General features: G+C 46.7%; 1 protein-coding gene across 7 annotated transcripts; it reads left to right on the forward strand.

The window, feature by feature from the left end:
• On the forward strand, positions 1-24,880 carry FYB2 (FYN binding protein 2). 7 transcript variants are annotated; one of them, XM_050977269.1, is made up of 20 exons: positions 1-111; positions 3,825-4,518; positions 5,414-5,608; positions 6,685-6,718; positions 9,503-9,591; positions 10,335-10,363; positions 11,272-11,303; positions 12,097-12,181; positions 12,499-12,652; positions 14,460-14,580; positions 14,679-14,716; positions 15,007-15,076; positions 16,832-16,915; positions 18,149-18,177; positions 18,948-19,008; positions 19,537-19,629; positions 21,354-21,438; positions 23,387-23,564; positions 23,672-23,705; positions 24,749-24,880. In XM_050977269.1, exons 1-20 carry the CDS (start codon positions 103-105, stop codon positions 24,765-24,767), a joined length of 2,133 nt encoding a protein of 710 aa, XP_050833226.1. In that variant the 5' UTR covers positions 1-102; the 3' UTR covers positions 24,768-24,880. The 7 variants fall into 7 exon arrangements, 6 of the variants coding, with proteins under 6 accessions (XP_050833226.1, XP_050833220.1, XP_050833223.1 ...); XR_007778047.1 differs by having other exon boundaries at positions 23,387-23,705; XM_050977263.1 differs by having other exon boundaries at positions 23,387-24,880.
• The last annotated feature ends 739 nt before the right edge of the window (positions 24,881-25,619 follow it).

Here is a 25,619-nt window from a genome sequence, read left to right on the forward strand (position 1 = left end):
GGCTCTGCCTGGGCTGGGCTGCACTGGAGCAGAGCAGCCGTGGCAGGAGGGCACACGGAGCATGCTGGGCTGAGCCCTGGAGCTGGCGTGGAGCAGCGAGGGATGGACCTGGTAACTGCTGGGGCTCTGTCTCTTCTGCAGCAGGCCTGGGGGAAGGATTTCTGCCTGGTTTTCTGCTGCTGAGCCATAGCTTGGGGCTGTTCTCTCCGTGGAGCTGTTTATCCTGGGAGGGAGGTGCGCTCTCATCGCCGCTCCTGCGCTGTGTGCACACCACACATATTCTGCTTTGCTACCCCAAACAGGGGCTCCCAGCGCCTGCTTTCTCCCCCTCTCACTCTGACACGAGCTGCAGTTGTGCCTCTTACAGTAACAGAAAGCTGAGTTGGGTTTTATTGATTTATTTTGGGAGAAGCCGGCGGGTTAATGAGTTGATGATATCTGCAGTGTGCTCTCCTCAGCCTGCCCGGGGTGCCTGGCTTGGCTCCAGCAGTCCCACGCCAGGGCAGAGGGCAGCACAGATTAAACATTTACCCACCACAGCTCCCTTGGGAATCAAGATAAAGGATGGAGTAAACCAGAAAAATTCCAGGAGGGGAACAGGCAGTGCTTCCTCTCGGCTGTCCAGCCTGCCACGTCTTGAATGGGGTTTATTTTCTTGTGTTGATTCATTTTAGAAAAGCAACTTCAGGAAACTGACAAGAATTAGTTCAATTTAGTTAATTAATTGAGAAGAGAAGGCTTTGGGGGGACCTTATTGCAGCATTTCAGTACCTGAGGGGGCTGCAGGGGAGCTGCAAAGAGATTTCTGACAAAGCCCTGGAATGACAGGATAAGGGGAATGGATTCAAACTGACAGAAGGCAGGGTTAGATCAGATATTGGGAAGAAATGCTTCACTTAGAAGGTGCTGAGGCCCTGGCCCAGGTTGCCCAGAGAAGCTGGGGCTGCCCCATCCCTGTAGGTGTCCCAGGCCAGACTGGATGGGGCTATGAGCAGCCTGGTCAGTGTTGAGTGTGCTCATGACAAGGGGTTGGAACAAGCTGATCTTTAAAGCCCATTGCAATCCAAACCATTCTGGGATTCTGCAATTCAGATTCCTTTTGTTTAGCCCAGGGTATCAGCACAAACCTCCTGCTGGTGCTCCTTCTAAAAGCCCCCCATATCACAGGCTTAAGCTGAGCTTTATTCTGCTTCCTAAACTGATCTTGATGTGAGAAGAGCACTTTATTTTAAGGGAGAAAATATGGAACGTTTCTCTGCCCCCTGACTCTGTAATGCTTCTGTCCCCTGACTCCTTAATGCTCACAGCTTTCCGGCCAGTGGAAGTTTGTTTCCTTTTTTTCCCTCTCTTCCCCTCTCATCTTTGCATAGGCTTTTGCCAAACATAGCATTATTCACAGTCAATTATTTGGCCAGATGTAGTTGTAATAGACATTGTGAGCTTTTGGCAGGCCTTTGGATTTATGAGTTTATTCTCCCTGCTTCTCAGCTGTCTGATTTTCAGGGGACCTGAGCCCTCCCTGGGGCACTGGGACTCCCCCTGTGACCTGCCCAGCCCTGTGTTTAGGCTGAGCACCTCCCAGGGCCAGCTGAAGGTGTGTGGATCAAACAGGAGAGCTGCTTGGATGGGTTTGTGGTTCGAAACAGTCCCAGCTCTGATGGAGAATTATCCCTGCAGAGGCTGGGAGAACTCGCTGCACCTTGGAGGGTCTGGCTAAGCTGGGCCCTGTGCAAGGAAACAGCATTTGGAGGAGATTTTTTTGGGAGGGGTGGATTGCCCAGCTGGGTGTGGGTGTGCAGGAGGTGGCAATTTAACCCCATCCACCCCAGCAGTTCTCTGTGTTTGGGGCCATACTTGTCCCTCCTTCCCTGAGCATCCATCAGGCTGCACTCTGGGGGAACCACATCCTAGTGAGGGGCACTGAGAGAGAACTGAGCACAGATAATCTCCCTCTTAATTAGGCAAATCAGCAGAAGCTGCCCTTTCAAGGCAAGAACAATAACAATTTGGGAAAGGAAAGCTCATATCCATCTCACTTTAATTAAACTTAGTGCCAAGCTCCTGACTGTCACAGCCCATTTCTGTCACAGCCAGTGCCAGGGAGAAGCCTGACCAAAAATCCCATGTCTTCCTCACCTGGAGCACACTGAAACAAGCAGATACTTTTCCTTTCTCTTTTCTCTGTCTCAGAGGGCACTGATGAGGAATTGTTTGCTCCAGTAAAGAAAATCAGCACGGGGAGGTAAACAGCTCTGAACTCTTCAACCACTGCTGCAGCACGAGCCACAGCTCCCTGCAATTGCATTAGGGCACCTCACTGCTTTATTTCCTGTCTGGCATTGCATGTGGGATTTTTTAAAAATCCACCCCCCCCCCCCAAACCTGATTCATCCTCGGTGTGCCTCTGGAAGCTCCCATTCCCAAGGCTCTCTGCTAGATTAGCCTGTCTGGGCAGCTCATGCAGCATCAGGCTGCTGACCACTAATATGAAATATAATTGGAGCAATTCAAACCTCTCCCCCAAGGGCTGGTTCTTTACATCATGTACTACCCTGTGAAAGTAATAAAGTCAGTGAAAGAGGTTATTCAAGAGAAATTGTCAGTGTTTAATAAATCGTGCAATTAAATGCAATAAAACCTCAGTATGCTATTCATCTGTTCTGTCTTAACACTTAAGGCTGGAGCTTTTTTCAGAATAACGAAGTTCTGTCCTAGATAATTTTTTCCAATTTCCTCATTAGACAGGTTCTCGTGAAGCCCTGCGCTGAACTAAGCTGCCAGAGCAGAGCACCTAATGTAATCATGGCATATAAAAAGTTATAGAGCAGTTCAAGGACTTAAGTAGCTCATAAATTTCTCTTCATATTTTCTCCCTAGCTCAGTTCAGGGCTGAGTTTAAGCCACGGCACTGCAGGCAAAAACTGTGGTCCCTTTTCTCCAGCGTGGGATACAGGGGAGGGAGGGACTGAAACAAAATGTTCTCCAAGTGCCCTTTTAAACTGCACTGTCACTGATTTGCTCCTTTTCTTCAAGAACCTGAGGTCTGGTAACTGTGTGGGAGAGGAGCTGAGTGTCATGGCCAGTATCCATCACTGGGAGATGCTCTCCGTGTGCCACGGGTTTGGGTTGTGTGTCCTCTGCTTCCTGCAGTGGCATTAAAGGCAAGGGGAGAGGCAACCAAAGAGCCCTGGATGACCTAAGGGACCCTGAGCTGAGCCAGCAGCCTGGAGGAAGAGCATTTTGTCCCAGGGACCATTGGGAGTGCAGCACCAAGGAGGATATTTGGTGCTCCTCTTCTCCTGGTGGAGTTTTCTCAAGGAGGGTGGGGATGTATTGGGCATCTCTGGAGCAGCACTGGCCTCTCCCCTGCTTGGTGCTTGTGTACTGAAAATAAAGTGCAGCTTTCATACCCAGCAGGTGTATAAACAGCATTGCAGCAGCCCTGCCAGGAAAGCTTTAACATTCAATTCAGTGTTTGCCAGATCCTCCCGAGGGAAATTCTCCATCACTGGGTGACACTGGGAGAAGGAGGCATTTCCCCTGGCCACACTGCTCCTGCTTGGTTTCCATGCTGTGCTCCTGCATTTCCCCCCGTTTTCAGCTCTTTTGTCTTCACCAGAAGTGATTTGTGAGCCTTTGGAGGATCCTTTGAAAGAGCAAATTTTCCTCTGCCGCTTTTAAATTTTCACCAGGACTGGCATGTCCTTGGTGACCAAGGTTGAGTGTGCAGCCTGTTTCTCTCTGAAAACAGGATGATGGTTTAAATTGCCTGTTGCCACCTCTGTAAGCAGCTGTTCTGTGCTCTCCTCTCTCCCCTCACCCAGGAAGGTGTGACTGATTTCAAAGCCCTCCGAGCAAAATTTCAGAATGGCTCCAACCCCACCAACAAGCCGGGGCAGAAACCTCCCATGGCGATCAACCCCAAACCTGGCTCTGCAGGGAACACCACCTCCAGCCCTCTGCCCCTGCCTAGGAGAGAGGTGAAAGTGTCCAAGCCAGCCCATCCCACCTCCCAAGCCCCTGTGCTCACCCAGCACAGCCCCTTGGCACAGCCTCGGGGTGACAGGGAGCACACGGGCAGCGCCTCGGAGAAAGGGCTCAGTTCTCCCAAGAGTGGCTCAGAAAAGCCTCTGCTCTCCTGTGCCTCTGACCAGCAAGGATCAAGCCAAACAACTCCAGAGGACCCTCAGCTCCCAGAATCTTTCCAGCATGTCCTACAGATCTGGGAAGAGACTTTATCCCGCAAGGAGAAAACGAGTCCAAGGGTCCCAACCCAGCGGGCGGCCAGCTCAGCTCCTGCTGCTTCAGGCAGTGCCAGGATGTCACCCTCTGGAGGCTCCCCTGTGCTGGACTGGCATGCCCAGAGGAAGGATGCTCTGCATGGCAGAGGGATAGCCCTTCCTCAGGCTCCCAGAGGACACAGGAGCTCGGATGGAGCAGGTGCTGAGGGTGTGGTGGCATCTGCCTTCTGCCAGTCGGGTTATCGCGCACCCAGAGAGCCACCTCAGCTCCAGAAAGGTATGGAAAGGTGTATTCCTAACACTGAATACATAAATAGAGGAATGCCCAGGTGACCTGGAAGTGCAGGGTACAGCAGCAGGAGAGAAAAGCTCCTGAGGGTTGGGACCTTCAAACAAGAGGCCAGGCTGTCCCATTGGAATGCTCTGTTCTTGCTCTGGAGGCCCTGGAGGTAAGAAATGGGTCTCAAACTGCTGCTCCACCTGGGTAAGGGGAGGATTCCCCATGTCCAAGAAATTATTTTAAAAATTCACTCCAGGAAATTGCCCACATTTTGAGAGTAGGATGAAAACTGAGGACAGGAGACCATCTTAGTTTTGGCCCTTTGCAATCCCAAGGTAAATGTGACTCCACACAGATGAGAAAGGCTGGTCTGCAGACACTATAATTCTAATTATAAGAGCTTAAACCTGAATCCCCACCACCACCACCACCTCTGCACCCTCCCAGCTTTGCAAAAGGTCATATTTAAGATCTGAGAAGATATTTCTTAGAGGAGCTGCTGCTGGGACACCCAGAGGCTGTGAAGCTCCCCTTGCTGACGTGACTGGGTGATGGGACACTGAAAACCTTAAGTCTTTGTTTACCCCGGAAAGCCACCTCACCAGGACTGAGCACTGCAAACAGCCACAGCCCTAAATCCTGGTGGATTAAACTGTTAATTGGGCTGGTATTTTATAGCCCAGAGGAAGGGAGCTGTCGAGAGCTGAGACCATGGTTCACGTGGTACAAATCTGTAAAAATGGGCATTTCCATTTGTCCTGCCATTATGGTACCGTGGTGATGGAGGAGGCAGAGCTGGTTAGAAATGTCAGAATAACAGCTAATGATCCTGTGTGGATTTCTGCTTAAATCAGGGCTAATTGCTGCCTGTCCTTGTGCTTCTCTGGAGCAGAATTGGAGCCTCCCTTCTGCCATCCTGGAGGAGGAAAATGGTCTTCCAGCCCTGGGAGCAAGTGGCCAAGGATTAAACCTCTGCCTTCAGCTGAATCCCTGGGTCCTGCCCCTGGGAAGCCTCCAAGACCCCCAAAGGTTGATCTCAGTGCTTTCCAGAGCACCATGCCTTTGGTCCACAGAGGAAATGAAACAAGTAAGAGATATTTAGTCTTTTTTTCCCCCCCAGATCTGTTCTGTAGAGAATGAATTAAAATGAGCAGTTTATTGACAGCTGTAAGGCCGCGATTTCCAGCGCACAGAAATCAGACATTGTTACTTGTTTATAACTTCTTCCTCAAACATTAACAAGAGCCCAGCAGTTTCAGTGGGGCCGATTTTTGCTCTTAATCTGGAGAAGGGATCTGGTTTTCCAGGCTGGACGCCATCCCATGCTCAGAAACCCTCTTCCCTCCAAGTGCAGCGTGCTGAGAGCAGTTTACAGCTGGCTGTAAAGCAGCAGCAGCAGCAGCAGCTGCCTGTGAGCCCAGCTGATCTTTATCACTGCTCTTCAATGGGAAATGCCTCGGCTCTGGAGCACACGACTGTGGGAAGGCACAATAAAACTGTTAGAAAATAGTCTGCTGATCCCCCCCAGTTCTGTTTTAAATACAACAGAGGGCAATGTCGTTAAGTGTTCCGACATCAAGAAATGCAAAAGTTCAGTTTCCCATAATAAAACCCTATTGATGTTGCAGAATAGAATATTCTGGACCACTTAGTAAGCTGCTAAGTGGTGTTTCTTTATAGATACAGCCTTAATTACAGCCAGATCTTTGGGCACAACTTTTGATGAATTCAAAGGGAGCTGCTTTTGTAAGAAGGGCTCTGCTGAATTCTCTTTGGCTTTACAGTGCCAGCTCTCATTGGTGTGCCCTGGCTTTGATAAGAGCGAGAGGGAAAGAGAGTTTTTCACTGAAACTCTTTTCTAGCCTACTTGCCTTTTCTAAATATACCAATCTGATGGGGGGAACTAGTTACATTTTTATGCCATCATTTCCATGCCTTCCCAATATTTTCTATCTCTAGAAAGCCTGAGGATGTAGGCAGGAAATGTGAAATAATAATGGTAAATTAACAGAGCCAGGTGCCCAGGTGGTGCTGGCAGTGCTGTGTCACACCTGCCTTTGTGTGCAGCAGGAAGGGCTGTCCCTGGAAGAGCTGTCCCTGTCACAGCTCCCATGGTCTCTGGGCTTGCCTTCCAGCACTAATCCTCTGTGTCTTTGTGTGCAGCTGCTGGAGAAGAGGATTACCTGACCCCTGAAAGGTGAGCCTGGGGAGGGGCAAGGTGTGGCCACAGGTGATGGTGATGTCCTCTGAAGGCTGCCCTAGAGCAGAGGCTGGGCACAGCTAAAGAATAAAGCAGGGATTTATCAAAGGATCTCCTCCATGGACCCACCTTGGGCAGCACCAGAGCCCAGCCAGGGCTGCACCCAAGATGACCCAAAATTGCCCCAAAATGCATGGCCGGGCACGGGGTCTCTCCCTGGGATCAGCTCTGCTCCATTCCCACCTTGCAGTTCATTGTCCCAGCCCAGCTTTAGCCCAGCCAGTCCCAGCCTTGTTTTTCTCTCTCCAGCCCACGGGGTTTGTGTTCTTGGGCTGAGATTGGGCTCATTTGTCCTTGGTGCCCAGCTGGAGCAGGAATTGTTTTGTCTCCCTGCTCTGTGCAGAGAACTCACTGTCCCCTAATATGAAGCCACATGCTCCAGTGGAAAATGTCCCTGCTTGTGGGAGAGGGAGGGTTTGGAACTGGATCATCTCTAAGGTTCCTTCCCAACCCATTCTAGGATTCTGTGATTGTGTGATGGACCTACATGGCAAGCTGAAAGCTGGCTGGGAGGTCCATCTCCTAATGGAGAAAACTTCATCCCTCTTTTCTCTTGTGGGCTCTTAAAGCCTCATGGAGAGCCATATCCACGTGTCTTTAGGTCTGGTTTAGCTGGTGGTGAGTAGAACTCTGCCACTGCTTTAGTAGCACAGCCATCACCCCCACCCCCTGTGTGGTTTTTGCTTCCTGTTTGCTGTGTACTCAATTTTGTGTTTTTTTGAAAAGAAATGCTTTTGGAAACTGTTGCTGAAACAAAGCCCTGGCATAGCCAGAAGGTGTTGGGGGTTTCTTTGCCAGCTGCAAAGGAATTTGTATTCCTGCATGATTCTGTGATCCTGTGTTTGTGCAGCCAGCACAAGCAGGGCACAGGAGCACTGCCCTCCCTCACCATCCCAGCCCTTCAGCTGCCTCCACATCTGAAGTGAGGTTCTTATTGGGTGGTGGTCCAAAACCACTCGAGTTTGTCTGAAACAGCTCAAAAATCTTGCAGACACAATTCTTTTTTTGTATGCAGGGAGACCCTGACTTTTTCTGTCTCTGACTTGTCACAAGGGGCTGTGCAGCAGCCTGGGATTTGTACAACAAGAGCAGCAAAAGTGGAGGAAAATATCCATGTACACATGTTTAGTTGTGGAAAGGGGAAATGGATCAGCTGAACCAGAGCAAAGAGAGGGGAATTCTTAAAATACTTTCTGTGCCCAAACAACTCCTCCATCTATCACAGCAAGTTGTTCTTGACATCATGAGGTGCCCCTGCCAGTGTGGGCTAGTGTTAACTTTTAACCTGTACTTGTCAGAAGAGAACTGGTCGAAAAATAACCTCCTCCAAAGCTGTTCCAGCAATGCAATGCAGCAGGGTGAGCTGTCCTGCTCCAACTCTTGTGATATGGCCTTTACAGTAGGTCACTCGTTAAATATTAACTGAGTGATAACAGGGGAAATTAATTAAATAGCATAACAGCAAAATAACAGCAGTTTGGGGACAGGAATTCCCCTCCTTGAAGCCTCACCTGGAATGAATCCTGGTCTCCTAGAGACCCTGACACAGTTTCTGGTGCTGCCCGTTCCTGAGCTGTGTGGGGATGAAGAACGCCCCGTGGGACAGCAAGGCAGTGTCCCCAGAGCTGGGGGGCTGCAGGGGACACCCCTGCCATCAGCACAGCCTTCTCCTTGACTTCAGGGTGGTTGTTTCCCTCTCTGATTTCACTGCTGTCAAAGTGCACCCTGAGTTTCTCTTCCTCATGCTCTGCTTTGCCCTCAGTCCTTTCTCTGTTGAAGCCGAGTGGTGACAGCGGGGTGATTCCAGGAAAAACAGCCCCTCCCCGAGGGTTTTTACAGCTAGGAGGAGGAAGTTCCTGCTAGAATTCTTCCTGCTGCTCCTTCCCCACCTCACCTTGTCCTCCACGTGTGTTACAAGCCGTGTCTTGTGCTTTTGCTGCTTCCTGGTACATTCCTAAAATGCCAAAAACTCCACCACTGTGGGCGGAGGGGAAGGACTGGCGGATTCGCCTGGGTAATTCAGGAATGCTGGGGTTTTCACCCTTGCATCTGCTCCTAAATGGCACTGATGTGAATTTCTGGAGGGGGGGAGGAAAAAAGAGAATGGGGAGATGGGAACTGGGCTGTGATGCTTCCCCTCCTCCTCCTCCTCCTCCTCCTCCTGGGGCTGGCACGTGCCACTCACGGCGTTGGCATGGAGTGGGTGCCTTGATAAGCTCAGGAGCAGGACCTCTCAATGTTCCCTTCCATGAGAACCCACGTGCCAAAGAGTGCAAACTGGGAGTTGTCATCAATTTCAAAGCACCTGAGTAGGCTTGAAAAATGCTGCGCTTCAGTTTCCTCGTTTTGTTTTATTTTCTGGTTGGGTTTTTTGGTTGTTTTTTTTTTTTTTTCCTGTTTCTACTTGAAGGATGGCTGTAGGCAGGAGATTCTAACCCTGGCAGGAAGTCTCCTGATGTGCTTTGAGCCCTCTAAATGCAGCCTGGCCTCCCAAAGGACAAGCAGTGGGAGCGTGGAGTCAAGGGGGAGGTTCAGCTGAGCCCTGCACCTGCCACAGGTCTCCTCTCCCTCCAAGGAATTCCTGATTTCACCTTGCTTTTTTGTAGGCTCACTATCAAAGCTCTTCATTTCCTTATCCTTAAGATAAATATTTTTTTTTCATATTACTAAAAGGGACAGGGGGAAAAAAAAAAATCTTTTCTTTCTTTTTCATCTTCTCAGTGCTCAACTTGAAGAGCAGAATAATTATGAAGAAGCCCCAATGTACCTGAACCAGTCTGGGGACACCACAACCTTGTGTGTCATTGAAGGTACTTTGAAAGGCAGCACTGTGAGGTGAATTACGTGCTAGCTGGGATAAAACCCCTTTAAAATGGGAAATAATGCAGTTTTTTATTGAAAAAAGCAGCTGCACAGTGGTCTGGGAGAACAAGTATGAGTGTCCTGTCCCCCTGTGCAGTGTGAGGACTCTGGGGCAATGACAAGAAATGTTAAAATTTTGGGGGTAAAATGATGCTTCTAGTAAAACTCAGTGGGGAATATCCTAAGACATGACCCATGTAGAGGAGAATAAAAAGAAGGTAGTGAGGCAAACCTCAGCATCTTCTTGGGAACAGAAGGGCACGGACTGGGAGACTTTTCCAGGTCCATCAATATTTTTTTCCCAGTATAATTTTCTCTACCAAAGGTGCCACTGCTCTGCTTTCACATTTCCCAGTGTTTGGAAGGTTTGGGAGTTTTGGGGAGGGTTTTTCTGCCACGTGCACAGGTTTTGTCTCCCAGTGGGAAAGGAGCCAGGCAAGTCCCTTGGGGGGGAGCTGCCACATTCCCCTGGGATTTCATAGATCCCTGAAAAGTGTGGCCAGTCAGGCTTGGTGCTGCAGCCCCCTGCATGCAAGCCAATGCTCAAAGAGCAGAGGGAGGGAGCTGTAGGACATGGGGAATGAGTGCCTGGATGCTGAGCATCCCAACTGAAGCTGAGTTTTGCACCTCAAAGTGAGGTGTCTTTCACATGGGCTAAAAATTAATATCTGTTCATAAATATCTTTCCTAGCCCCTAAGGCAGAGCCTCAAAAACACAAGGTAAGCACCTTGAAAACTTCTAATATCTGTATTTCTTACCTGCCAAGAATTTCTCTGTGTGCTCTCTGTGAAGACTCTGAAAAAATAAATAAGAAATTGCAGAGGGGACACAAAGACCAATGGGATTCCCAAACATAGCAATGGGAAGAGTCATTCCCTTGATTTCCACTGCAGAAATGTAAGGAAGTGATAACACCAACTGCATGGGTGTTGGTGGTAGACCAAGTGTTAAGCAGCAATATCAAGAATGTGAATTTTTGGAGGAAATAAATCCACTGCAATGTTCTGGAATTTCCTGCCAGGGGTGAGCTGGTGCTGGTAATCCCTCTGTGAAGATGTAAAAGCAAAGTTGAGCCAGGCTGCTTGGCTTGGCTCATCACCTCGTGCCAGGAGGTGTCCATGTCCTGGCCATCAGCTCTGGCCCTGCTGAAACTCTTTGTGAAATGTCAAACTCCACTTTCAAGTCCTGGCTTGCACAGCCATCACACTGCCTGGGAAATAGCCCAGTTTTCCAAACGTATTTATCTCTGTGTGATTGTCAGAGAGGTTCTCTGGCTTGGCTGGAGTCTCATTTTATGGCAGGCTGGGAAATCTTCATTTAAATTTAAAAAACTTCCTCCTCCTCTGCAAGCTCTCCTTTCTCCAACAGCTTCCATGCTGACCAGTAGCTTCACTGGTCCAGCCCCAGCACTGCTTTATTGTCCCTGAATAGTTTGTCAATATGTGTACTCCCTGTCCTGCAAAGGAGATGAAATATCCTTGTCTGATGACTATTCCAAACATGAAATACTTCTGGGCTTTCTAAAGAAATATTTCTTTAAATGCTAGTTGACAGTGGAGGCCTTGTGTGAAAGCTTGACTGCTGAGAAAAGCAGAGTGGCTGAAGGCTTTCCTCTTCTTTATTCTAGAAACAGAAGATTTTTCCCTTTGCCAAATCCAGGTAATTTCCTTTCCTCTCTCTCAAACTTCTTCTAGCCCCACAACTGATTAGGGTTGGGAACTGAATATTGTAACACTCAGTAAATATAAAGAAATTTCATATATTTCATGACCAAGACAGAAGAGATGATGCTTTTTTTTTTGCCAGCACTCGTGGTTCCTAAGATTGTTTTCATTCTAAAACATATCTGGAGGGGAGATTGTAAAAAATTACACTCTTTATTCCTACTGAAACCTGAAGAGTGTGAACAGGGAGAGTCATGAGCCTCTCAAACCAGGACATCTGGTCCTAGGTCCAAGGCAAGGCAAGCTCCATTCTGAATTTCACCCCACAAATGTCACACTTTGTTTGAGGGGTGTGTATTTATGGTCACTGTCTGAAAGCTGGGTTTTTTTGGTGGTGATTGAAGAGTTTTGTGATAAAAAGGGGTCACTTTTGGGGGTATTGTTGTGATGCTGGGGAAAAAAGGTGTCAAGTCCTGCATCCTTGGTGTTGGTGCTTCTTCTTGCCTAAATCTCAGTACCGTGTGTGAGAGGCACATCTTGGCAACCACAAATGGATCTGTCCTTCCCAGCTGTGAGGAAGCAATCCTATTAATTTGTCTCTCTTCCAAGAATGATTTGTATTATCCCTGAGTGACCACTGGCCTTGAGGCTGGGATTTGCCCTCACTTTGCTGGTGGTCATTTGGGCACCTCTCTCATTCAGAGGGAAAACGAGCTGCTTGTTTGGGCACTGTCACAAGTGTTTGTGGCTTTGTGCTCTGAGATCTCTCTCATTTCTGAACATTTCAGCCCAGAAAGAGCTCTAAGAGAGGATGGAAAAGAGGGAAAACCAAGTCATGAAAGAACAAAACTGGAGGAGAACAAAATGTTCGAGGTATTGTTATCCTTGAAGCTAATTTAATATTTATTAGAGGATGTCTCTTCTCCTTCTGTCCTCCCTCTGTTTGGGAAATATTTTGAGCCCTTAATCCCAGGGGGTTTCCTGGGGATTTTGTTTCCTGGGGATTCCTTCTCTTTTGCTTGTTCATCACTCCACTGCTTCAGCCTGAAAGGTTGATGGGGAAGGGTGTGAAACTGTTTTAAGTCCACAGATAATTGATATTCTTATGGATGCATGGATGTGTAATAGCAATATGTACTAGAAAGCTGTTTCTAGGGCTGGCATTGACCAAACCCAACTCTGGACCCCAGACAGGTGAAAGTGAGTACATGTCTCCCACCAGCCAGGCCAAGGCAGATGGCAGAGGTGGGCTGAAGGTTCTGCAAGGGAAGCAGGATGTGACCAGTCCCCAAAATGCAACATATCCAACCCCACCAGGGCTGGCAAAAGACAGAGCAGAGCACTGTGAGTATCTCATTGCACCACTGAGTGTTTCCCCAGTCCCCAGCCCCATCTGCTGCCCAAATGTCTCTTCCATATGGGAAAGAAAGTTAAATTTGGATGCAACTCTTGAACCAATTTAGTTAAACCAGGGCAAAAGGTTGCCTGAGCGTTTGTGCTCTGGTGTGGATCATTTATTTTGGCTGTGCAAACAGCTTCCTAAGTTGGTTAACCATCTGCAGAGCTCGGGCTGAGGTGTTTGTTTTTGTAGCAGATTGCCCTTATCCATGGGAGCTGAAACCCAGCTCCTCTGCTCCTCACAATTTATGGACTCTCAGGAAAAGGGCTGGCCAAGCCTCGGGGTAGGAATGAGCAGGATGAGAGCCTGAAGCCTCTTCCTGTGCCTCCCTGTCCCTGCTCCATCTCCTCGTGGTGCCAGGCTGACTCCTGCTCTCAGGATGCTCTGAGGCAGTGGCCAGAGCTGCTGCAAGGCCCCTCAGCTGCCCAGATAAACCAAATCACATCCCCTCTGCAAGCACAACTTCAGCTGTCAATGGCCTTTGCTGGTCTGCAAAGGCTCTGCCAGCCCCTGGTGTGATGTGGCAGCATCACTCCAAAGATGGGAGAGGGAAAAGTGGCTCAGCTGGGCTCTGTGGACAGAGCAGGAGTGTGAAGGAGAAAGTGTAAATTGACTGTGACTGTGGTTATTTTTATTGGTGTGGTTCTCAGGTATTTCTTTTTTTATTATTATTTTAAATCACCTCATAATAATTTTCTGGTTTGGTTGGTGTTTGTTTCTGTAAAAGATCTTGCTGGTTTGCTTGACCTTTGAACAGCTGGAGGTAATTTCTGCTGGGATTTTTTTTTTTTTTCCCCAAAGTACTCCTGGTGAGCCTCCTGCTTCAACAGAGAGGCTGATTTGGAGAACTGTTTGGTCCACCACTGCCTGCTTTTCTAATTTGCTGAATTTGGATGTTTTGCAGAAGTTTTGGTCTTTAGCTGGACCATGTTGAGGTGGTGCCTGTGTCCAGCAAGATCTGCTGCATGAATCAGAAAGGTTTGGGTTGGAGGGAGCTGAAAGAGCCTCTCATTGTCCCAGGTGTGCCATGGGCAGGGACACCTTCCAGTGTCCCAGGTGCTCCAAGCCCTTCCCAGCCTGGCCTGGAACACTCCCCTTGTTCATTTACAAACCCTGTCTGTGTTTTATTGCAATGCATTTCTGCAGTGCTCCAGCTCTCTCAAGTCAATTTTAAGGTTCTAACTTTGCCACTTAAGAGCTCTCCAGGAATTAATCTGCTTTTAACCTCATGAGGTGCAACTCCCAGGCTGGATTGCAGCCCTCAGTGAAATCCATCTCAGGGGTGCTCATCCTCCTTGGGTCCTTTCCAAGGTGTTGATTTAAAAGTTCATTATTTGGATCTTAACATTTCCACCAACCATGCCAAGCTTTCCCTCCAATCACTTCTCTGGAGATCCAAGAATAATCTCTTGGATGCTTTTAGGTGAGGAAGATTTGGGTCAGAGCTGCCATAACTGAAAAAAATCGACAGACATTTCAAGTTCTTTAAACATAAAATATTTTTATGACTTTTAAAGCTAAGAACTTTGAAAATTGTTCACTTTTGTTTCTCAAAGTGTCTCAGAACAGAGAATTTCCTGGACTTCTGGAATGGAAAAAATATTTGTAGGCTCTTATTTGTTGTGTTACCCTCAACAGTTTTCCTTTCTCTGAGAGGAGTTCCTCAGAAAAGCTCCTAAAGCAAAGGTTTATTTCATTTATTTATAATTTATTTCATTTCTTTATTTATAATCTCATAAATCTCATTTCCAGGGCACAGCATGGGTCTTGGTGCTCCAAAGCCAGAAGGAACAGCCTTGGGCCAAACCCCTGGGCAGCCCCTGCAGGCACCAGAGGACATCTATGATGATGTTGAGGAGCTGCAGGACAGACTGTGAGTGTGGCCCTGGGCTCTTGCAGTGCCTGTGCCTAGGAAATGCCATTTAAAATCCCTCCAGCAGTAACCCCCCCTGTCACACTTGTGTCTTCCAGCAGTTCTGATGCCTCCAGCTCCTTCACTTCAGACAGCAGTAAGTGGGGAAGCTCAAACAGAAGCTGCTTTTAATTTGGGCTGGTCCCTGGGAGGTGCTGGGAATGGTTTTGTTTCACTTTCAGCATCTACAGTGTCTCCTCCTGGCTGGGTTGCTCTGAATTCCCATTAAAACCAGTGGGGAGTAGTGTACATGTCTAGCATGGAATTCATTTGGGCAGCCCTGAAGCCTCTGTAAGAGTAAAATGTAAAAGGTCTGGGTGCAATTTGTCCAGCAAACCTCTCCTTATTGCTACTGAACTTGTCCTAATGGCATGCCTTGGTTTTGAGTTTCAGGAAACAGCTACGAGGAAACATATGAAGATGTTGAGATTGGGGGTGACAGCCCAGCAAAACCAGAGTAAGTTGCAATTTCTTAGTCTGTATTTTGAAATTCTGGCCCTTCAGCCTTGGCCTCACATGCCAGGTACTGCAGAAAAGTTGTGTGGGTGGGTTTCTTCCCTTCTTCCTCCCTCCTTCCCCTTTGGCCAACACTTTGGGAGCAAAAAGTCATTACCAAAATTAAATCCCAGAGCAGTGAGGGGGATTTTCCTTCCTGTGACACCCTCCATCCTTTGGAAGTACTGCCCTCCCAGACCTATTCCTGCATCAAGCACACAGCACAGCCTCACTTGCCCTCTCTTGATTAAAAGTGTTGCTCAGCTGTAGCTGAGAATTGGCTACACCTTTTTTGGGTGTGCCAAAAGAGGGGATGCTCAAGGGACAAACAGGACAAAATGCTCAAATCTGAGCTCAAAGTAGGCTGGAGAAGAACCTGATGTGCTGTAACTAACCTGAAACCTGCTCATTTTTTATGTAGCCTCTCAAGATATTTGCTTCCACGGGGTGTGTTATAAAACCAATGAGTTTTGCAGCCTCGGGTTTATGCACTGCCTGAGCTTCCCAAATGGATTAGGAGGTGTAAGGTGAATTTTAGTTGTGTTTTGTGTGGTTCCCTACCCTCGTGCAGTAAAAAGTTGCCTTTGTAAGGAACAGAGACTGCTTTTGGGAAAGGCACAGGATTGCATCTGGTGGCTCTCTCCTGAGGAGCAGTGTGGGAGGAATAACAAGGTGTTGCTGTACATCTGCTTTTCCCTTTTTCCCTGCATCTGCATCCCAGCCCAGCTTCCACGTGGATGTACAGCCTGTGTGTGACAGAGAGGGAGGGAAAAGGGGAAAGCTGAACCCCCTGGAGGTGACAGGATGGTTGTTAAAAGAAGGAAGTGTCATTTCTCTGCAGACTGTCCGTGGGAGTCATGTGCTGGGGGAGCAGCAGCTCCTCCATCCAGAGGGAAGCGTGTTCCCAGATGGATCAGGCACATCCCCACCCCTGGGAAGCACAACCCTGCCTTTTCTTCACCCCTCTGCACGTGGGTGCAGAAATTAAACTCTCCTGCTGGCTCACAAAGGGAGCAGTGCATCTTGCTGGGGCTGCAGAGGAATTTCAAGGCCATTTGGGACCAAATTCCCAGGTTTCAGAGGTCAGGTCCTAATCCCCACACCAGCCCTTCTGTGATCTCTCTATTGATCCCACGGGAAGGATTAAGTGTGCTGAGACACATAAAGGGTTTTTAATGGTCCTTGTGCAGGGGTAATGACCCCCAGGGGAGGACCTGGGTTGCCTGCAGATGCTTCACAAGAAAATTGCAGTGTAGATTTGCAACCCTTTGTAAACCTCAGAGAGAAGTGTGTGCCTTGGACCATCCCCCTCAAGGACACACACAGTAGAAATGTGTGAGGGAGGGTGGCTCAGAAGGTGCCCCTGGTGTCCCTTTTAATGGTCACTGCAATGCTGCCCTTTCCTCAGGAATTTTCACTCCAAAGAAACCTGGATCACCCTCAAGTTGTTGGGTCAGAGGAGAACAACTTCAATTAATACAGAAAAATTAAAAGCTAAGCAAAGATATCAGCTTGGACTTAATAATTAAGCAGCTTTTGCTGTGCTGGTGCTTATCCCACTGAGTCTATCATCCATATGATGCTGTTAATACTTAAATTCTTCTTCTGAGCTGAGGTCCAGGATCTACTGCCCTTCCTTTCCCTGCCTCAGGATCTCTGGGGCTGCTTCTGCACCTTGTGTCTCTTTTAAATTAAAACCTGTTTCTCTTTTGGACAGAGCAGAAAAACAAAAGAGATTTGGAAACCTGTTTAAGATAGAAAAGTTGAAGCTGAACAATTTCAGGCTCAAGGACAACCTAAGGTAAGAAAATGCTGGTGGTCCCACCCCTTCCCCCTTCAAACCTGAGCATTCCTCCTGGCAATTAATGGAGAGCAGGAGGTCTAGGAGTAAGGAATACAGCTCTTTTTTTGGGAAACATGGGCCAAAAGTGCTTCTAGTGTCAACTCACAAGGAGCTACCGTGGCAGATATGGCCAATGGTCCATCTGTGCAGCTTTTCCAGAATCTCTGGCGTCAGGAATCTCCTGGAGCTGGTCCTACAGCAGCTTCCAGGTTTTCATAGATTTTCTGCTGCCTTTGGTACCTTTCTGGTACCTCAGCATGGTGCACAAGGGAATGCAGGAAGGTGATACCTCCTGCCTTGACCTGTGAGCCAGGATTAGGGACAGCCTTGTTGTGGGATTTTATTCCAAGTTCCATTCAGAGCCAAGAGCAAGAACATCTGCTGAAGAGGTTTAACAGAGAGTTTTCATTCTAACAGGGTGGGGAATATTGGATAACTTCCTGCAGTGCCTTTTTGGGTATTCTAATATTCAACACTGTCCGTAAGTTTCCAAGGAAATTGACTTTTCCTCAGGGATGCAGAACCTGCAGAACCTGTCCTCCACTGCTGCCAGTGAGAGCCTCACCCTGTGCACAGTGCCTGAACTCCAGGAAAATACTTCCTTTCCTTATTTCTCTGGGAATTCCAGGTTAAACATTTCCTCTGTCATGTCAGGAAGGTTTGTTTTCCTTACAAACCTTTTCACACAAGATGCCCTGCAGCGGCTCCTTCAAATACAAATATCATTATAGGGAGAGACCCACCAGGTTTTGTGCCATTCTCCTGTCTCAAAGAACCCTCAAAGCTCCTGAAATCATCTTGGATATCTGCAGACATTGTCACCTTTGAATTCCTGGACAACCCCTGATGTTGGCAGACTTACAGGAAGGAATTACTGCTGACTAAAAATTCCAACTGTCCAGCATCCCCTTGCTGTTGAGAAGGGCAGCAGGAGTTTGGACTGTTCTTTGGATGCAGTGTAGATCTTTCCTGCTTGATGAACACATGGTTCTTATTGCTGTCAGGGTGGAAATGCTTATTTAGCAAGGGATATAATTTTGGGAAATGCTGTTGGTACCATGGAGCCCCTGCACCTCGACCTGTCTCTGTCACGTCAGCAGCATCACTGGCAGCTTTTTGGGGCTCCTCGAGGCTTTTTGGGCATTGCTGATGTGCAGATTTGTTTCTAAAAGCCTTTTTTTCTATCCACAGACTGGTTTCCATTTCAGTACCAAATTTAGGTAAGCACATACCTGTAGCTGACCCCTGGGGATTTGTGTGTGTTTGAAGAGCCAAATGTTTTGTACAACCAGCTCGGTGCACTGTGCCTTTCTGAAAATCATGTGTTGTGGCAGCAGCAGCTTTGAAGACTTGATAGAGATTTGGGTTTCATTTGAGAGTGGAGGTTTTGCTCACTTTTGGGTGGTTTTGCTTTAAAGAAGAGCATTCTTCCTGCAGATCTGGGTATATCCAGGAAGGTAAGGTGTGAAACAGCCCATGCAGGGCCACTGCTGGCACTGGTATGTGAGCCCATGGCACTCCAGCTTTACAAAACTCTGTGCAAAGGGTTTTTCTCTTTGTAAAACTCTTTATTCCTGCCTGCTGAAGAGTCAAGTTCCTTTACATAAAAAGGGTGGATACAACCTCAGCTTTGAGGAGTTGAACATTGAGTGAACATACCCGAGTCCTTGTGTTGGGAATGCTGCCGGGGTTGGCTGCAGTGCAAAGAGGGGGCTTTGCTGCTGCTCCTGCTCCAGCCATGGAGCTGGATGGCCAAACCCATGCAGAAAACTGCCCATAAACACAACTAACCAACCCAAGCATCATTCATTCCTTGTGCTGGACCTTCACTGGGTGTTTGGGAGCTCCGAGGCTCCTTTTGCATTTCCTTGGCCCCTTTGGGTTGAGCGACGAGCAGCACCTCAAATTTTCCTCTGCAATAGATTATTTGGAGGACCAGGATCAGAGGGACCTGTCCTAATCATTTCCTGTCCTGCATTTTGGTTGACAGCAGCTGTGTCCCAGGAGGACAGCGTGTATGATGATGTCGAGGCGGGGCAGAGAGAAACCAGGTGAGGAGGGTGCCCTGTCCTGGCGTTGTCCTCAACCTAAGGAGATTTTCCTCCTGGCACAAGCCTGTGCCTGGTACTGTAACCTACTGAGGGTCATGATCTGGTTGGGATTCAGTCCTCTGGAGACAATCCAGGTGCCCTCCCTGTGTGTGTTTAATTTGGCAGGATCTGTTACCCAGTTAGCGCCAGAGACGTGAAAAGGAGAGAGCAGCTCCCTGAAACACGTGAAAAATCAGATCTTTTTCCTAAGGAAGGAAAACTCCGTCTCCCAGACCCGATTATCAGCCCCATCCTGGCAGGCTCCCTGTCAGAAAAATTACTTTTAATAGGAACAGCATGTCCTGGTGTCTTGCTGCCAGATGATTGCGGTGGCTGCGCGTGCTGGTGTAAATCACAGCAAGTGCTTGCATTTCAGTGCAGGGTGGGAGGGAGATGGAGAAAAATTCCAGCTCTGTAGGCACAGGGGTCTGGGGAGGGGACACAATCTGCTGGGAAAAACCTGAATTCCTGCCTGTCTGCTCCTCTCAGAGGGAAGGATGACAAGCACAGAGTCCGGATGCCAAAACTTCGGGTGGCGAAAGAGTACAAGGACAAGAGGAAAAGCATGGACGACGTGGAAAGGTCTTGATTTCCATTCTGTGCTCCCTTTTGGTCTGACTTTGTACACCTCCCTGAGTGCTTTCAGGAGCAGGACGTCCCTGATTGCACAGGCATTCGGTGTTGGTTGATAGCCCAGGGTCCTTTCCCTTTGAAGCCAGATTTCAGGAGTCTTTGCAGAAAATATCTCAAGGGTGAAACAAACCCTTGGATCTGAACTGAGCACAATGGGAGGATACCCAAAGGTCTTATCCTGAAGTCTTGTCATGACTTTCCACTGAGCTGAGCCAAAAGTTGTTACTTCCTATAGATTTGGCTCCTTTTTGCAATTTTAGTAGATTTAGATTAGATTTTTGGAAGGAATTCATCCCTGTGAGGGTGGTGAGACCCTGGCTCAGATTGTCCAGAGAAGCTGTGGCTGCCCCTGGATCCCTGGAAGAGTCCAAGACTGGGCTGGACAGGGCTTGGAGCAGCCTGGGATAATGAAAGTTGTCCCTACCCATGGCAGGGGGTGAAACCATTCTATGATTGTAAGAATCTATGATTTTGGCAAGAGCCTTGTATTTTAAAGGATTGATATTTGGGCTGATTGCTTTGACTCTTTCTGTGCCATTTGTGCATAAAAGCAATTTTTTCTTTTCTTTTTTTTTTTTTTTTTTTTTTTTTTTTTGTTATTGGTGCTGCAAAAATTCACGTGGGAGTGGGAGATTTCCTTTCCCTTTTAGATCACAAAAATGTGCATCACAATGACCTTTTTCATTACCTAACACCTGGGAGCTTGAATGTAAATCAGGGACCCATTTTTTGGGTTCTCACCACACAGTTCCTGCATGGGGCTGCTCAAACACCACTGGCTGTGCTGTGCAGAGTCTCAGGCATAACTTTAAAGACCATCAGGGAGTCCATGCAATTTCAACTTTCCCTTAGAGACCACAGGTGCTGCCCAAGGAGGAATCTCTTCACAGCTTAGAAGTCCCTAATTTCAGCTCTTGTTTCCCTTCCTCTTGAATTTTAAGTGCATCAAAATGAGTCAGGGATGAATAATTTATTACAAATGGGTGGGGGGTTTTTTGGCTTTTTTTTTTTTTTTGTTTGGTGTTTGTTTCCTGTCTTAGTTTTAAAATGAATCCTACAGCTGTAATTTTGTGGATCAGAAAGAGTGCCATCCCCATGTGCATAGAATATCCCACTCCCTTTAAGTGGGTTTTAAGAACTTGTTTTCCACTTTACAATGCCATATAAATGTCTGCTTGGGGGACTTTCTCCTCTGTGTGCTGAAAATCCCAAAGAAAGTCTGGAGAGCTGTGTCAAACCCCACTTCCATAAGTGACTCAGGATGAGAGTTATCTGGGGACCCTTTATTTCTGAGCATAAATAAAACCAGAAGGAGACAAACTGCTGGGGGAAAAGTGAATTGTTGACTTCCATAAAAATGGGGCTGATTTGAAACACTCAATAGAGAGTTTATTTGTTCCCACGCTGCTTACAGACCAAAGAAAAAAAAATATCCCAAATGGAGATAGAAAATGGCTCAAGTTGTGCCTCACTGAATTTGAGTTGTCTGTTCACCCTTTTCTGGGAAATAGGGATGTGAACTCTGTGTGCTTTGCTATTCCAAGAGTTCCTTGCAGACAAGGCTGGAATTAGGCTCTGGGTTGCAATTTCAGATGTGCCAGGGTATGTAATTGCAGCTCAGATATGCATGTGTGTGTGTGTGTGTGTGTGTGTGTGTCTCTCTCTTGTTGCAGAAATATCTTCAAATTCAAGAAAAGCAGTGAAGAAAAGAGCAAGAAGATGGACAAAGAAGAGAAGCTCTTTAGAGAGACATTTATGGTGTGTGTCTTTCTAGCTGTGTCAGGGGAGGAAAGCAGCTCTGTGGCTTGTTTGAACAACTCATGTTGGTCCTCAGCTGAGCTGGGAAAGTCTTCCCCTGACCTGCTGCCTTCTTGCCTAATCTGGGGTTTCTAGAGAAGAGCAGCTCTGTGGTTTGCTTAAAAGACACCTGGTGGAACCTTCTTGGTCCTCAGCTGATGGCTTAGGATTTAGCTTTCATATTTTCAAATTCTGTACTGCATTAGTGTATAACTCTAAACTCCATATAAAGCTTCAGCTAACTGTCTTCACATTTTGGTCAGACAAAACAATCCCTCTAGGCCTGGTATTCAAGGATACCTGACTGCCTCAGGGCTGGAGAAGCACAGACAAAAGTGAGTTGAGGGGAGCAAACTGGTGCTGAGTTATCTCCTCACATGGGGCACCAATTTGTCGGATCAAGCCCTTTTCTGAGCCAGAGATGGGGCCACTGGGAGGCATTTTAAAAACTTTTATTCCATTTTCAATCTCATGAGAAGGGTAAGACAATACAGATGTTATAATTCACTCCATCACAATCAGGAGCCAACTATTTCCTAATTACAATATATTATAAAGTGTTTCTTGGTCCATCAGCTTTTGCCACACCATGCTGTAGATGCCTTAAAGCCAGTCACCTAAAACTACCCCTCGTGGGTCTTACTACAGTGCATCTTTTATAGTTCTATTTCCCCAAAGTATCCAGTCTTATTTGCAAGGCCATCCTTTTGAAACTTGTTTCTAGCTCCATTTCTCTCTCAACAACGTCAGTCCTATTCCATGGCATTTCTAAGTGTGCATTTCTTATCTCAAGGGTTGCACACTGTGTGAGCCTTCTGTCAGGCTTGGAAAATTTTCTACAAATCCATTTCCCACAATTACCTGAGGGTGTAATTGGAGGATTAATTGATATTTAAATGGACCAAACTTATAATTGTCTGAAAAACACGTGACCACCATCTGTCTTGGGTGTAGCCTCGAGGAGGCTCCTGACTGCCCAACATGTACCTATTGAAGGCCTGCAATAAATACCTGTTGTGGGTCCCAGGACGAGGTGAGAGATGAGAATTGACTTTAAGTTCTTAGAAGATATTATATTATATTATATTATATTATATTATATTAATTATATTATATTATATTATATTATATTATATTATATTATATTATATTATATTATATTATATTATATTATATTATATTATATTATATTATACTATAATTATATTATAATTATATTATAGTATAATTATATTATAATTATATTATAGTATAATTATATTATAATCATAACAATATGAAAATTATATACTAAAACTATACTAAAGAAAGAGAAAGCACACATCAGAAGGTTAGACAAGAATAAATAATAAAAACCTGTGACTGACCAAAGAGTCTGACACAGCTGGACTGGGATTAATCGTTAAGTAAAAACAATTCACATGGAACCAATCAAAGATGCACCTGTTAGCAAATAACCTCCAAACCACATTGCAAGCAATCAGATATTTATTGTTAACATTTCTTTTCTGAGGCTTCTCAGCTTCTCAAGAGAAAAAAATCCTAGCAAAGGGATTTTTCGTAAAATATCGTAGTAACAAATTGTAGTAAAATATCATAGTAACTTTTATTCTCAAATTTTATTTCTTCAGATTTTATTTCTTCAGATTTTATTTCTTCAAATTTTATTCTTCAAATTTTATTAAGTTTGTGTAGCCTCTGTTTTAGGCAACCACTTCAAGGCATCAGTCCCACTCCCCTCATCTGGATCTTCATTGGAGGCGTTGTTGGGGTTTTCCTCCCCCTTTTCCCCAAAGCCTCACAACCCATCCTGAAATCCTTTTTCCCCTCCCTCCCTGCCCAGTGCCCTTAGGAGGTTGCACACACAGACCCAGAATAACCCCAGCCTGCTCCCTGTCCTGTCCTGCAGTACCAGGAGGAGGAGATCCGTGTGCTCGCCAGGGCCCGCGCCGCGCGCTCGGTGCGCAGCCATCGCCGCGCCGACCTGCCGCTCACAGCTGGGGAACAGCTGGATGTCATCGACACGCAGGGCATGGCCCACGTCACGCAGGGCCACGCCGTCATCTGCCGCAACGCCCAGGGCAGATGTGAGTCTGCAGCCCGGCCACGGGTGACAAACCACCTCCCACACCCCGGCACGTCCTTCGCGCGTTGGGAGTTTTCCTAATTCCCTTCCTCTTCCCTCCTCCCTCAGATGGGTACGTGCTGGTGGAGCACCTGAACTTCAGGTAATCGCTGATTTTTTGTTTATTATGATGCACATTTGTCAGAACCCAGGGAGTTCCTCTGGCTGCCCTGGAGGACTCGAACCCCTGCCCAAGGGGCTCAGAGACCTTGGCACAGAGCCCAAGATCCCTCTGCCTTTGATTTAGCCCTTGGAAAAATCAATTACCAACCTTTACATGAAGAATTACAAGTCAAGAGAGTTTAAGCAGAATAATAGTTAGTTTGTCATGGGGTGAAAAATAGATTTTTGAGGTTTTTAGAATGGAGGCTTGGGGTCCCAAGACGGAGGAATTTGGACGCGCCCTGTCCTTCTTCTTTCTTCTTCCTAGCCTCCATCTTCTGGGTGATGCTGGCATTTTTAGATTGGTTTAGAGTAGAAACTCACTGTCTAACATAGGTATTGGGAAGATATGGTAAATAATGCACACGTAGTTTTTAGTATAAAAAGAGAACACCAGTGTGCCTCAACCCAACCTGCCAGACAGACCTCGGTGGGTCAGAGAAAGAATTTTATAGATAAGAAACAATAAACAACCTTGAGAAGGAGAACAGAAAAATCCTGACTCCTCCTTCAACTGCTGGGCTGGAAAAAAGAAGCCTGTATGTGTCTGAGATTCCCTCTGACCAGCAGAGATTCTGAGACATATTCTGCTCTCTCTCCTGTGTGGGGATAGCTGGAGAAACGTACTTAAAACTTCTGAAGGCAGGGGGAGTTAATGTAAACAGCCAGTATTAAATATTAAATAAGTATTTCCAGTTTTGCCCTGCTGCTGGACAAGTTTCCAGTCCAACTGCAGCTAAAAAAATCCCTGTCCAGTCATGACTTGTGTAAATTGGAGATTCCTGACTTGCCTTCAGATACGCCATATTAATCCACATCTGCTGCAAACATGGGCCACTCGTGCCTTGCCTTGCCAAAACACACCCTTAAATTCTCTGCTGCAGCATTTCCTTGCATGCTCATGCATAATTCATGGAAATTAGCCTCCTCTTACCCAGGTGGCCCTTGCTGGGAAAATTCCTTTTTTTTTTTTCTTTGAGACAGACAGTACCAACTGCCCTGAGAGCTGCTCTCCCCTGGAGCATCCCTGAAGTTCTCCTGTTCTTCCTGCATCCCATGTTGGTCAGCTGTGGGGTGATGATGGGAATGTAAATAAAGCTGGAGTTTTTTACACTGTTTAATGTGCAAGAGATTTTTCTTTTTCTTTTTTTTTCCCCCCCTGCCATTTAGAGCACGTCTTCACTGATTATTAGTTATTTTCAGTATTTCTCATTTTGTGGATCACCTTCTTGGTCAGCTCTGAAATAGCCAATTTATTCCTACATTTTAAGAAAAAGAATAGTGTAGTTTAGTGGCTCAGTCTCGTTTCTGTCAGAATTGCAAGTTTCCCCAAAAGATTTGCTCTTTTAAAAGCAAACCATATAAATTGTAACTGGTTTTGGTCTTAAAAGTATTGGGAGCAGTAATATGTATCACCACTCTTGCTGTGTTAAATATATAAAATGTTGGAAAAGTTGACTCATTTCTTTGCAGAAATAACATGAAAAAAGAGTAAATAAAGCATTCAGTCAAAAATTACTTTATTTTTTTAAGCTAACTTAGGCATCCCAGATATGTAAAAGCTGACTCCTGGCTCCCAAGGACTCACAGCAACAGGGAATTACCCAACAGTTGCCCCTGTGTTCAGCTGCTCTTTCTCCACTGTGGGCCTGGAGGACGATTACTTATTTTCAGAAAAATGCTCCTAAATGTAGGAAGAGAAATATAAATTGCTAATGGCTTCTCCTCCATGTATTCAGTAGATACCTTTTCAAAAGCGAAAAAAAAATGTGGATAAAGTTTTTACATGGCTTTGAAAGAAAATAAACCCTTAAATCTGACTGTAGTGTACAGCTTTTACCCCTTCCTGGCACAT

The sequence above is a fragment of the Serinus canaria genome, chromosome 8 (assembly GCF_022539315.1).
Source record: "Serinus canaria isolate serCan28SL12 chromosome 8, serCan2020, whole genome shotgun sequence".
NCBI classification, from domain to species: Eukaryota; Metazoa; Chordata; class Aves; order Passeriformes; family Fringillidae; genus Serinus; species Serinus canaria.